Genomic DNA, 15573 nt, shown 5'->3' with positions numbered 1-15573 from the left:
ATATTATATTTATTAAATACTATATATTAGGTTTCCAAATCTGTCAAACCCAATTAATGGCCTCCTGGCTAAGATTTCTGATTATCGCTATTTCGACTCATATTCGAACCCAAACAAACGAACTGGTTGCATGGTTGAATTTTGTGATTTCCCCTATGTGTAACATGAACATGAGTACGTTTTACTTAGAAGGTCGTCCATGGAGACATTCATTGCCTTCGGCTGATAGATCTCCTTTGCCATACTGAAAAAATCTAAAAATTTTTCAAAAAGACTAACAGATGCATATAACAAAATAAAATTAAGTAAATGCATATAAGAAAATAAAATTAAGTAAATGCATATAAAAAAACTGAAGTAAATGTATATAACGAAAAAAAATGAGGTAATCTAATTTTTAATAATTTTTCAATACAGTAGTTTTTAAATTGCTTGTTTTCAAATTTTGTTTCATTTTTATGTATGTACTAATATACAGTTTATGTGTGCTAAAGTGTGCTTGTTCGGCATATCCATATATATTAATTAAATAAATCTGATTTGAAAATGCATGCACTAACGCGCTATTCTCGTAATTTGAAAAACACTAAAGTATTGTCTGATAAAAATATTTATAAAGAAAATTAAATTTCGTCTCCTTACTCGGTGCTGTGTAAAAAATTTAAAAGAGCTTATTAATTTTTTTCTTCTTTATTAAAAACAAATTAGTTTCTTTTCCTCTATATATGAAAAATAACAAAATCTTGCTGTCAGACTGGAAATTCTTAAAAATATAAAACTCCGTTTTTTTCGAACAAAAATTTCTGAGAAATTTCTCTAGGTCAGCAGGTAGTAACAGGACCACTGACTGCTTTGTTTGAAAAACCCGATGAAGTGGATGATTTTACACCCAAAAGGTTTTCTTTAACAAAGCAGATGCGGTCCAAATGGCTTTCCTGAGAAGCGTTCGTATTTGAATAGCTAGAAACTTGAGTTGGCAGACTTATTGTTCCCGAAGCAATCAGTCAGACAGCAATAAAATTTGTTATAGATATTCCTCTCTCTCTCTCTCTGTGAGTTCTTGAAATCTTGGAATGGGTGAAAGTTTATTTTGTTTTACATATATAAGGAAACTGCATGTAAAGCAAAATAATTCAAGGCACCCATTGTATGTTAATCATTGTGCGTCCCCTCAGCTCTTCAGTTGGATATTAAGAAAAGAAATTCCTATACTGCTTTTGTACTACTTGTATGTATAGTGAAAGATTTGAAAAAAATAGCTTCATATGAAAAGTTTTTCTCTGATGAACGAATACAGCTGAAACATGTTTCTGTCTTCAAGTATATACGAAATAGTATTATACTCTTTTGGGTTGTATTGCATTTTTATATTAGTTCATGGTAAATTTTTTGATTCTTAAATTTCTCTCTCTCTTTTCTTATAATACACAAATACTCTTTCAAATATGGCTGACCTATGAACCTAAATTTTTATACTATAAAATTTTATATAAAAATTAGCCGTAATCATTAGACACAGCTTTGTGTATATTATGTTCTTGAATACATGCCTGCAATTAATACTAAGAATACTATTGATAAAGTTCGTGATATAATTAATAATGAAAATACTGTTTAAGCTAAAAACCGATTTGAATCTTTTTTTCATTATAGGGTAACATGAGCCAAACAATTTTCGTTAGAAATATACAATTATGCTAACTTGACACATCAGACAGAAAATATTTTGTCGTCATCATCGGCCATGATAAAAGATTTTTACGCTTAAGATTTTGGATTATGATAAAGCACACAGGACCTATTTGTCTAAGGGAAAGGAATTCTTCATTGTAGATTATTTTTTTTTTTTTTTTTTTTTTTTTTTGTGGGAAACAAACTGTTAATTCACAATCAATTGCATTTGTGAAAAACCCCTAAACCTCCCATATAGCAGCTAGAATTTACCGGTGCTCAGCTATCTTACCGCTTGGAGACTAGTTGGCTTTCTGAACTTACGCAATATCTATTTGAATTTGAATATTTGCGTAAAAAATGAGCAAAATAAAATGACATTGTAAATAGTACATTTTACTGAAATCAAACTTTCTTTGAAAAAGGAAAATTAATTGTAAGGAATAAGATGGATGCGTTTAATTAAACGGCGGGCAATAACAGCGCTAATCATATGTTTCGTATAGGAAATAATTTTCTTCGTGTTATCGTATAACGGAAAATATCCACAGATTACATTTTACAGTTAATGAGAAGATATACAGTTAATTAAGAAGTCATGGGTTATCTGCTTTAAGAGAACACCTTCGTGGGTAATTTTCTAAATAAAATTGGCTTGAATTCACGTTACGCATCGGGAAAATCATAAAGACCACAAGCAGCTAAACTGTTCGGTTGCCAACAACAAACTACCAACATCCAGCAATCTTATTCACTCAACTATAGTGAACTTAAATTAATGTTTGTATATTAGTAGTAATATTAAAATAACGAAAATATTTATTCTAATAAAAATTTTTGTTTGAATATCCTCCCTAGTAAGGTATTTCCTTTGGTTGGAGATTTGTCAATAATAAATGCTATGTTCAGACAAGACATTTATTTAGAGCATAATGCTTCAAAAATATTTGCTGGGATCCCTAGAAAAAAAATATCCGCGAAAATATATCTCCGAAAAAATATTTAATTATTCATATTCTTATGATTAATTATTAAATAATTAATAGATTTTATAATTATTAAATGCAATGCTTTGTACAGCAACACTCTTTCTTTACAAAAATACCATATTGAATAAATTATGTTGTAAGCTAATAAGTAACAACATTGCTTTGTTTAATTAAGATACAATAACAAGCCGAACAAACATTAAATTGGAAGTCAAACAACAAAAATCAGCGTTATATTTTCAAATTTTCACAATCTAATTTTCATTATATCTTATCTCGTTCATTTTCACTTTTGCAGCTGAGGCTGATGGTTTGCAAAAAGCATCGAAACTAATCCTGTGAAAATTTGAAAATATAATATGGAAATTTCCTGTTATGTTTTTACCACCAATCCTCGAATTCCATATCACAGATTATGTTCTTACTGCATTAATATAATATTAACAAGACATAGTGCACAATAAAAATTAAGCTTTATTTAGGAACTTCGCGCACACTGCCCGACAGCCTGCCTGTTTCGCTCTGCTCGCTACTCGTAAGAAACTTCTCCTCTAGGGTTGCCACACTTATCGGAGGGCGCAAGGCGCGCTCCTTATCGCCATCACCACAAGATACAATAACAAGCCGAACAAACATTAAATTGGAAGTCAAACAACAAAAATCAGCGTTATATTTTCAAATTTTCACAATCTAATTTTCATTATATCTTATCTCGTTCATTTGCACTTTTGCAGCTGAGGCTGATGGTTTGCAAAATGGTTTGATGATGCAAAAAGCATCGAAACTAATCCTGTGAAAATTTGAAAATATAACGCTGATTTTTGTACTTTGACTTCCAAATTAATTGCTTTGTTTGTTACTAATATGTCTCATCACCCAAATGTTTCATTTATTACTCTTAAAACTACGTAATAATTAAGGCAAAAAGAAATTATTAAAAATAATTATTATTTGCATGCAGTTGAAGAATATCGGAAAATACTGAAAGTTTTAAAGATTTTTAATTAATTCCAAAAATATAGAAAGTCGGAAATAATACGAAATGTTTCAGCAATATCTCAGAAGGAATGAAATTTGCACCAGATATTTGTCAGAATAGAATTTTAGTGATAGCAGTTTAATCAGTCTGCATTGAAATTCCAGTGATAATCAGTGACATACAGATTTAGGTTACTTAAGTTAAAAATTCGTAATAATTAAAATTTTAACCGGGTAAATTTTAAAACCAATTTATTTGAAAACTAGCAGCTTCGCTGCCAGCCTTCGTCTGGCTTTTAAATGTACCGGAAAAATGGCTGAAGGGAACACCAAACGTTAAATTTAAAAACTGCGTAGAATTTTACTCTGCAGAACAACTTCATAAAAAAAGTTATTACGTATAACAAAATTGCAATGAAATAAGCAATATCCCTTAATGCAAATATTAATTATCCTAATAAATAAATTAACCAACTTTCCTTTACAAAATCTTAACAAGTCAAATGGTATAAAGGAGGTTAAGAACTTTGTTTCCTAAAAAAATCAGTCAAAACTTTTCAATATCTTAAAAACAGTAAAATGAGTAATAAATAAATAAGGGAATGCAAAAAACAAAAAATTCTGAAAAGCAAAGAATAATTAATTATACTTTATCTTATATTTTCAAGGGAAAAAAATTACAATGAAATAAGCTATATCTCTTAATACAAATATTAATTATCCTAATAAAAAAAATTAACTAACTTTCCGTTCAAGAAAAAAAATCATGCAAAACTTTTCAATATCTTACAAACAGTGAAATAAGCAAAAAAATAACATGAAAGCAACTCAAAAAAACATAAAATTCCGCGCAGAATTTTATTCTGCAGAACAACTTTATCAAAAAAAATCAATAAAAATGTATTATATTTATATAAAAATGACAATGAAATATGCCAATCTCTTAAAAAGAGTGACATAAGAAATACGATGAAAAATTGTTGCCAAACCCATATTTCTAAAAGAATGAAACTATTCAAAATGATGCGATTTCATCAAAAATCTATCAACAACAATAAGACAGGAAAATTGTTGCCAAAATCACATTTTTAAAGATGTGAGATGTGAGAAGTGTATTCGGAAGCTTCATTTAAAAAAATGTTTTAAAAATACAAAATATTATCATTTTTCCAAAATTCTTTTTGTGAAAGCATTCGCAAGGATGAAAGTTTAACGTGTCCAAAATTCAAAGAAAAATAAACTGTATATTTTTAAAAATAAACTTCTTTAGAAAAAATCCCATTGAAAAACTGTTAAGCTCCCTTTGTTAAATAAATTCGTATTTAATCGATTTATTGAAACACGAAATTTATTTTAAGTTCGTAAAATAGCTCAGTGCCTACGCTTCATGACGATGTGAAAATGGAGTGTGTAGAGTAAAATCTCGCTTTCCTATAGTCCATTAAGTTTCAAAATGACGCGATTTCGTCACAAAACATAAAATTAAAAAAATTCGAATTCGAATTTCGAAAAAATCGCTTCATAGTGCACTGGCTCTTGTGTAGATGTGCCTATGTACCAAATTTCATAGCCGTGGGTCTATTAGCTTACGCGCAGCCCGAACGAAAGACACACACACAGACAGACTTTCTTTTATTATATGCAGAGAAGATATGTAGATATAAGATTGTTTAAGGGAAGGAAACTTTTAAGTTTCGCAGCCTGCGGCATTAAGACGGTCATCACGGAGAGTCTAGCCTTTTGCAATTCTCTTGAGAGCTCACATCTACCGAGCAATATCTAGTAATCAATCTCACTTAGCGGAATCATTGAAGTAAAATTCTGGGAGGGATGGAAAATAACAAAAGAACTGCTTGACAATTTTCAGAGGTTTAGGGTTATTTTCGCGACATTTTACGGGAAGTTCGGTCCAAAACTAGCGGCAGTTTTAAAGGGATTCGCAGAAAATCACTCGACAGGCTAAGGGTTAAAGTCAATAACATTCTGGAATAATGAATTTATACATATAAATTTTGATAAAATACTTATCCTCTAGCTACCCTGCTTTGGGGCGTAATTTTATATATATGAAAACGTTAAAATGGCACAACCTTAGTAAGAATATGGACCAGAAAGCTCAACCTTACTTTCAAAAGGTACTAACTGCCTTCTGCGAGCCATTGAGCTGATGGATTTTACTTTAATATCTATATGGGCTCTACATCAAGCTAAAAGTTTATTCATGGAAATCAATGCAGCATTCACATCCTGAGACATACTCAACCTTTCGGTTTCTTGCTTAACAACCTGGTACTAAATCTTCAGTGGATGCTGATGTATACTGAAGTTCTTCGCAATGAAACAGCGACTAGGCTGTCAAATTACTGACATCAAATATTAATACAATCACTAGCCCGTTCAGGAACGTATACGCGACGCAAAGATTCCACTCCTACCAGCCCAGCGTCCCGTGTACGCGACGCAACGATTCTGTTTCTACCAGCCCAGCATCGCGTATACGTCACATTAAAACGGAACGATTTATTTGAATTTTTAAAAGCCAGTAAATGGAGCTAAGTGGTAATTGTTTTCACATGGATTGATTCATACAGCATTTGACCTTCACGTACTGGCATTAGTTTCTGATTTGTGCTTCTGGTTTTGAGAGATTTATTGAAATAAAAAACTGGAAATCACGGCTCTTTATAAGTGCGCCTGTGAATTAAAGGGTACCAGAAGTTTTTGTTTATTTCGTTAGGATTTTCTTTCCTTTTTCTTTTTTTTTTTTTTTTTTTTTTTTTTTTTTTTCTTTTCATTTCTTTTATATGTATATATATATATATTTACTTTGAAACTGAACATAAGCTTTCTTGGATAATTAAAAAGTAACATTACAACATTATTACAGAATTGGAAAGACTATCAGCTTTCTCGACTCGCGTCTTGCTCGCATTTCTCAGGAAAGAGAGCGTTTTTGTTTTTCTTACTCGATTTAATAGGCCATTATATATAATGCCTTGAATAGTCATTATATATAATGACACAGGCATTATATTTTGGTATATAATGTATTTACTTTACATCCCATCAATATATACATTACATATATTGTATATATTGACATGATCAGTAATGGATTTTTTCCCCTTAGTCCCTTTACCCTGGCAGATTAAAGCAATTTTCCTGTTCTCAAGCCATTATCATCATCTTATACGTAGTCTCAATGGCAGTGTTCCTATCATGTATTATTCCTTTCTTGTTCTAATCCTTTTTTTTTTTTTTTTTTTTTTTTTTTTTTTCAGTATGCCTCTCTTTACACTCTTAAGCCCCGAAGGACACACGTAGCTAAAGCTTATTTATTCCTTCGAGAGGACTTATCTCCCATGGTAAGCATCTAAGCAACTTACTCATTATCTCAGATGCTCTATCGATGTCTACACGAAAAGATGGCAGAATCAAAAACTATTGACAGCATGCAAGCAGTGAAATAATGCAATTATGATGAATTCCAGCATTCGCATATATGCACCATAAACATTCAACAGACTTCATTCATCACTTATGACAGCGATCAGAATAAAAAAAAGGAAGTAGAATAATAAAAGATAGACAGCCAATGGGTACTCCAAGCACTAAAAAGTAATTGCAAAGCTTACATTACGGTAGCCCCTTTTATGGTGCAGTTAATGGAATGTTGAAAATGTTATAATTATGTTTTTAAATGTATCGTACCAAAAGCATATATGAATGCATAAACAAAGCAGAGGCAAGAATGGGGAAAGGCTTAAACACAGTAGTGATAAAACTTCTCAGATACTTAGATGTATTTACCAATGTTAGATATTTCTATATACGTATATGATATTTGACCATTTGAGTGTAAATACTTCAGCATTGGAAAAGAAAGGTACTTACTCTTCCGCAGCTTCTGCGAGCTTGGCAGCTTCTTCATTCCCCTCCTGAGAATTGATCCGGATCCCCATGAAAGTATCTGAAAATAATCCCAAGCATATATTAAAATGAAGTTTTGAGTTTTTAGCAACATTTTTATGCGCCAATTCGTTTCGCAAGGAAAGTAGATTTTACACGAAATCACCCAAACTTAACATTCCTTTTCAGTGCATAACTAAAAATCTTAGCTTCTATAAATTAAAGAGCAAACATAATATTCGTATTAGCTAAAATATCACGTAATTAATATTAAGTACGTGTCATATTGTGTAATGCAGTTCCTTAAAATTTATATGAAACTTTTTATAAATCTAAGGTTAGGTTAATGAGAAATAAGAAAACATTATGCGAATAAAAATAAAACAGCAGAAAGGCTTCAGAACTCTTTAATTTCACTCATCTTAACAAAGTAAGATTCCCGACGCTGTTTACTGTTACAACATATTTCTAAAGGATGGCTGATGACAACTTTACATATTTTTTAAATCTGCTGTAAGGTTTATCCTAAGTTTTTAACAGTTAATTTTTAGTTACAGCCACTTTCCTGTCCCTCTTAACTTCAGCTTACAATTTCTTGCCAGAACGTGTTTTCAGAATCGCGGTTAAATGCAAATTAAAGAAAAGTAAGAACTTGAACTTCTACTGACTTCGTTAGAAAGCCAGAGATTCTGACCAGCGCGAGTTCGCCTTTTAGGGTACACTCTCTCTAAGCTATTTCTATGCTCGGACGTATTTCAGGCCCTTGATAGCTTCGCCGTTTAGTTAGCGTTATGGGGCCAACTCTTGTTAAGTTTAGTTAAGTTTTACTTCTTAGCATTCTTGAGTTCAAGCCCAAGTAGAGGCTTTTCTGTATGTCCTGAGAGAGGACCGTTTGTGAACTTTATTTTGAGCAATAAAGGGTAATTTACCCTTTTAGAGTATCCGCTCTCTGTCTATGGAACTAAAGCTCTCTGTCTACGGGCATCGCATAAAACCAGACATTTAGCAGCAAAAAGATTTTATTAGCACCCTCAAAAAAAACAAGAACAAACAACTAACACAAAAATGGAAACCATGTTTATCACTACACTGACATACAGCGGGTTACCTTCATTACTTCGCTACTAACAGTCTGTTCTCTTCTCTAGTAAGTCACGTGAGGGGAAGGCGTTGCAGGCCATTCGGCTAAACTGCGCATACCTGGTCATCACGTTACGACAATCTTTCCTTAAAAAAAATCTGATGTGTACACCACATGACTTCCTTGTACGGAATATTAAATTATACGCATTTTTTTCTTGAATTTCATTTAAATTGATTGGATTGAATTAATGCTACTTCGTCGACAGCGCATAAACCACAACAGAATAAATGCACTCTTTAATATTCACTCTATTTGTTTAATATAACCACACTCTGAATGCACAAAATTTACATCATTTGAAGAATTATCTTATCGTTGCCACATGTTCTATTCAAATACTATAATAAAGCTAGAACGATGTATGAAACAGAAAAGAAACAGTTTTTCACAGACGATTTAGTATTTCTCATTCAATTAATTCAGTTCTCACTTCGCGACAAGGCAAAAATACATAAAAACTCAAAATAGTATCTGTATTAAAAATTACGAAGTAAATCTTAAGGGCTTATTTCCTCGAAAAAATTCCAGAAAGGATTAAGCATGATTTAAATAATAAATGAAGGCGTTATCTTTGTTGTTGCGAAGCTAAGTCTCTCTAGCTTGGCAACAAATCTACAATTCTGCTGTTTCAAATGTAAGCAAAAATGTCCGCCATGTTATTTAAAATTTAACCGAACTTAAACAGCTTTTAAATTAGCTTTTAAATTGTTGATAATTGTACAAATATTGCTTCCAGAATTACGAAAGGCATAAAAACCTTAACCGGAAGATAAAAACAACATAATTCAGTCATTTTTAAAGCAAAAAATGTACAATTTACAAACATATAAGAGTAAAGAAACTGAGATCACTATGGCGAGTAACAGAGTGGTTATATATATAAATATAGTATTTATATACGTTTGGTGCGGCCGATTGCAACCAAAATACGAGGTGCACATCTACATGTTATAGCAGTCCTATATACAAAATTTCAACGTTCTGAGGCTACTCGTTTTTGAGTTATGAGAGATACGTACGTACGTACGCACGTACGTACATACGTTCGTACAGACGCCACGAAAAATTCTCTTCAGAATTAATTTTAAACCAATTTTATAATTTTTTGGAGGAAACGAGTCTTTTATTCTGTCCTTACGTACAGATATCACGCAAAACCATCGTTAAATTGCATTCGATAGTGGTCAAAATGGATATTTTCGTTGAAATATGCTGCCTGAAACTTTTCGCGATTACAATACTTCCTTTTTACTTCGAATAAAGAAGTAAAAAACTGCATTTTTTCCGAGACTGAAGCAGTGTGCTTAGATCGTCGTTTAGTATTCAACTTTGATTTTGAAATCTTCTTAGGATGTTTTGACCTATGACTTTTGAGCTATATATACGTAGTAACATTGTGAGGAAAAGGACGTATCAATGCTGATGGCGTATAATGTGGAATGTTGAATGTACACTGAACAGCTAAACGATACTGTTTTTTTCTTTTATTTCTTCATATTGCTTTCGAACATTTTCAGTTTGAAAATTTAGCACTTTTAAACTTGCAATTTAATTCCGTTGACCAATTTTCAATGAATCAGGAGTCATTTTTCATAAGGTGTATACTGTTAGACCACATGTAATAAAAACATGCGAAGAAGGTGGGAGAAATACCTTATAGACTCCTCCTTTTAAAGGGCGACTAAAGTTTTTTAGGGGACCCAATCGCCAAATCCTGGGTGAGGAGAATCATCATCCAACACCCTTTTAATTCAGACGCCACTGTAGAGGCATTAGGTATATTTTTGAAAGCAAGAGAGATTAGAAAATATGCAACGCTTTCGCCGGGAATCGAACCACGGACCTCTGGAATACGCGCCCAACGTGGAGACCACCACACCATGAAGGTATGCCAAGAAGGCGGGAGAAATACCTTATAAAGGAGTAAGATAATATCGCTTTGGTGAGACTTAAACGAAGTTGCCCGAACACAGTTTTATAGCCTATGTTAAAAAAAGCCTTCATACAACATTAAAGCTGTCCCAACAACCTCCAGGCATCAAAATCTTCTCTTTTAGAAGAACGGGATTTGTTGCTAAACGTTATATAATCTGAAACCTGATTTAAAGCTCAGGACCCTTTTCATGGAGGAGTGCTCTGTTTAGTATGTTACGTTATTTTTAGTTGTCTCATAGTACTGGTCTATGTATACAAAATTTTTAATAATAAATTCATATTTTTTGAGAAATCACACGTTTGTGTTTTTGTAACCTTAGTTTTAGACGTATCTACATACTAATATACATATCTACACATGTATATTGGTGCAAATTATTCTGATGAAAATTCATTTAGATCTAGAAGCATTTAAAATATTTTCCTATATATATATGTAAGATAAAAATATATGAATCAAAATTATAGATTAAACTATAAAACATTAATTCTTCCTCTCTATTCTAAAATCGTAATAACTTCTTTGCATTGCGTCATTTCTAGATCACTCTATGATCGGCGCAGCTCTGATGACGTAATCATTGGGAACTGAAACTGTCCTTGTAAACCAAAACTTTTCTCCTCGCGTGCCTCCATCATGCATAACTACGCACTTCAGCTTTTTCCTCGCTACTGTGCTAAGATGTGATTTCGCTGGCTTGCTTTCTATCCCAACAATATCAAAAATCTAAATCTTCTGTTGAAAGGCACGACTAGAGCGCCAAGTGATTGTGGCCACAAATATCAGTTGCAAATAAAAATGGAATTAAAATCGCTTCTACTGCCAAGTTTTATTTACGAAGTCAACACATTAGCTTACGACGCAATCAGATTACTTCCTCTTTAATATAGGATAACTACGCATCTACAGTGTTCTGTCTTTTCCTTTTCCTGTGCTTTTATTATGACAATTAAGCCGGTAGGATAGTTTCCTGCAGCCTGAAACCTCAATGGAAAATTTAATTCAGCTCTTCAAATCATCGTTTTGTGATAAATCCAAGATAATGTGAAAGAAGTGAATCATAAAGTTTGTTTTTTCAGTGTTTAAAAAAATAACAGATCATTCTTCTGCTGTGGTGTTTTGCAAGTGCTTCAAAAGAATAATCACGCGTAGTGTTTACAGATTGAAAGTAATCTCTCGATAAATTGAGAAGTTCGAATGCCTAGTGAAAAGGAAATCATCAGTGAATTACCATTTAGAAATTAAGCATTACAGCGGGTTCAAGATCGATCTGAGTTAGTGTTTGCAAGTATGTGCGACAGAAAATTATTTGCACTTCTGCTTTTTCAACAGCTCAAAAATTATTACATTCGTGTGACTCTAACTCAGGAACTAAATCATTTAATATGTTGCGGATTCAATAGTTTTCATTTCAACTTTAGTTAAAATTTCTGCAATTTGTTTTGAGAAAATCTGAAATTCTTGTTCATTAATTTTTCTAATTTTTCATAATTATGTGTGAGCAAATTAAGTAACGAATTTTAAGCTATTTAAATTATTCATAGGGAAGGATATTAAGATAAGTTTTTATGTTTTTGAAATTTTGTTGAGAATTTTGAATACGAATTTTATAATTATTCTAAAAATAAAGGTGTAAAAAAATAAGTGAAATTATTACAGATATGTAATGTGAAATTATGGTAAATGCATGTTAAATTTATGGGTGATTGTACGTTAAGTATAGTGTATGTCGAGGGAGTACTGAGTTCTTCAGCAGAGGCCTGTAATTACCTCTGTACAGTTATTCCCTTCACCCTCTTCAAGTAAGATAATGTTGGAGGCTCTTATTTTATGAGTGTTTGTAATTTTTTTATATTATTATTATATTTTTTTATTATGGAATGTATTAGTGCAGTTCTCAAAGGCCAGTTACCTTAATGCAAGGAACGGAGGCCTTTTCAAGTAACTGTCTAGGCACCCTGGGCCACCAGTGCAGAGGACACACTGGTTAGCTCAAGAGGACAGCCCTATTGATGGATATGTTTGTTTAGAAGTATTGCGAGGCTTCCAGTTTGGTAAAATCAGGAATTGTAAATGAAAGATGATAACGGTGAAACCATAAATTCTGAAAATCTTAATCCTATTATTTATCCTGTTAAATTATAATTTATCAGTATAGAAATAAGTATCATAAATATTTATGTGCATTACATTAAATTATAAGTACTGATTATGTAAAAGTTTATTTTGTGATATTCTGCGATAACAAGAACCTTTCCTGAAGAATTATGATTATGTGAACTCTCAAACAAAAAGACTTTTGGACTGAAATGTTGAAAAATTCAATAGGACTCTAAAAATTAAGAATTTATTTTTAAAAAAATTGATATTTATAAATAATACTTTACAGGATCAAAATTTTATTATTTATTTATATTTTTTTTTAATTTGCTAGTGTTTTAACTCTTTCTCTTTAAAAAGGCTTCTCTGTCGCTACGCCTTTTTCTTTTTGAAGGGGGGAATATGTAAGATAAAAATATATGAATCAAAATTATAGATTAAACTATAAAACATTAATTCTTCCTCTCTATTCTAAAATCGTAATAACTTCTTTGCATTGCGTCATTTCTAGATCACTCTATGATCGGCGCAGCTCTGATGACGTAATCATTGGGAACTGAAACTGTTCTTGTAAACCAAAACTTTTCTTCTCGCGTGCCTCCATCTTGCATAACTACGCACCTCACCTTTTTGCTCGCTACTGTGCTAAGATGTGATTTCGCTTGCTTGCTTTCTATCCCAACAATATCAAAAATCTAAATCTTCTGTTGAAAGGCACGACTAGAGTGCCAAGTGATTGTGGCCACAAATATCAATTGGAAATAAAAATGGAATTAAAACTGAAAAAAAAAAAAAAAAATAGACATTTTTAACAAAATTGAGGACTTTTGTAATTATAACTTATTTATTTATCAGTATTCCATATTTATTATAGACTTAAAATTAGTCATATACTATATATTTATTTATAACTCATTGTTTTAATGTTCAAAATTTCATATGCTATAAAGTCAAAATTTTATATGAGAAAGTCATGAACTATGATAGGCCATAGTTAAAGCTCGTACGCTATGTTCTGGATGTTTTCATGTCTTTTCTCATACTTTTGCTTCACTCCTGTACTAATGCTTTTCCCACCCCGGCCTCTCTTTTGACGGGGGGGGGGGGGAGATGTAAAATATAAAAAAAAAAAAAAAAAATACGATGGCTTTGCTCTTTGCGAACCAGCAACCTTTAATTACTTTTCTGCAATTCAGGATCGTCCCCTAACCCAGTACTTGCTAGAACATTCTCACCTGTTACATAACCTTTCACATAAATGCTGCGTCATAAGTTTTTCTACATTTTTCTAGAAGCTACTCTGTTACATAACCTTTCATATAAATGCTACGTCATAAGTTCTCCTACACAGATGCCTTCTCGCCTTCGTCCTGCTAACGCTTCCGCTATGCTCCTCTTTCTTTGTTAGAACGTTATGATGTATTAAAGTTTAAAGTCAGTCGTATCTAATAGTTCAATTACTAAATAAGTTATTTGATTAACTTCATCTGGAAAAAGTCATCTGCTATAAATTAAAATAAAGATATGCTTGCTGTTAAAAGTGAAAAGTCCTGAGTCGTCATTTTTCTCCGTGTTTCAGTCACCCCAGCTTCGTTAACCATCTGCCAAAACGTGTAATGGAATAGCCTCACCATTCGCCCACTATGTGTTGGAATAACTGAAAACATTACACACATATATATATATATATATAGGTTGATTCAAAACTATCTTTGAAAAATGTAAATGCAGGTAGAGAGGTCCAAAATAAGCAGATTTTGTAACACGATGCATTTTGGCAACTATTCAAAGGTGGTAACAGAGATCAATTCCCGAACTCTTTTTAAGAATCTGCTCCCTTTGTATCTGCAGCTTGATAGGAAGGCATCATATCGGAGAGCTCCGCTTCCATGTAGAAAGAAATAGCGTTCGAAATCCCCATAGAGAATGACGAGTTATGTCAATAGAAAGCTATTGCTTCAACAGTTCCTCGTACCACCTTAACAAGCAATTTCCGCACACACTTTCCATCAGCTCCTCTACATTTTTGCCAGATATTTTTCAGTCATTGACGATATATTTTCGATTTAGTATAATATTTCGGTATACGGTTTCATTTGAATGCTCCATTTTCAAATAAAAGCAACAGGAAATAGCGAAGAAATCAGTTACTCCTGTTTATGCTTTTCTGTTTCAATATAAATGTAAATTGTTGTAATAGAAATATTTTAATATATTGTTATTAAAGTAGCAGTCATTGATTACTTCAAAATTCCGAATAGTAGGTTTCAGCCTCGTATAAACAGTTTCTTAAAGTGATTTTCTTTAAGATTATTTATTTAGAGTCTACAGATTTTCAGCAAAAATGATTATCAATATAAAAAATACTCACCGCAGAAAATATCCAATGTGCAAGCAGTCAACATAGGCATAATATCAATCCAGGGCTTATTTATTGTAGTTTTGAACTTGTTAACAAGAACTAATGAATGTTCATTAAATGAGGGGATGAAATTCTCCAGAGCTCTCGAGTGAAAGGCTGGTTGAAGTAATTTTCTTTGCTGAACATTTTCTTTAGCAGAACTGAAAAAGTAAGCATTAAGATGGTAGACGAATTTAGTTTAAATAATGTTATTAATAATAATTATAAAATGTTATTAATATTATAATTTATAATAAATAATTATAAAACGAGAAATATTAAAATTATGGATTATTTTTTTAATTTTCGCATTCCAATTGAAGGCTTCAATTCCATATAGTGGTGATTTAGAGCAACCGACGAGAATATATTTGCTCTAAATAAAAGAGAGGTATAAAAAGAACGTTTCTGGAAGAAAGAAAATGTATCCTTCCTCAGCGCCTTT

At 32.0% G+C, this 15573-nt stretch overlaps 1 protein-coding gene across 2 annotated transcripts in view; it reads right to left on the bottom strand.

Moving 5' to 3' along the window:
* Window positions 1-15573, bottom strand: part of LOC118192751 (cytochrome P450 4C1-like) — an 87158-nt gene that overhangs the window by 46105 nt on the left and 25480 nt on the right. For both annotated transcript variants that reach the window (XM_085812897.1, XM_085812898.1), the window contains 2 exons: window positions 15099-15289; window positions 7533-7608 (listed from right to left, as the gene is read on the bottom strand). In XM_085812897.1, the coding sequence (XP_085669023.1) occupies window positions 7533-7608; window positions 15099-15289 (267 nt within the window). The remainder of the gene's footprint in view (window positions 1-7532; window positions 7609-15098; window positions 15290-15573) is intronic.

This window comes from Stegodyphus dumicola, chromosome 3, assembly GCF_044657685.1.
Source record: "Stegodyphus dumicola isolate Sdum_Otavi_A_Nest chromosome 3, ASM4465768v1".
NCBI lineage: Eukaryota > Metazoa > Arthropoda > Arachnida > Araneae > Eresidae > Stegodyphus > Stegodyphus dumicola.
The sequence above is the reverse complement of the archived record's forward strand: the minus strand, read 5'-3'. Positions and strand labels throughout refer to the sequence as shown.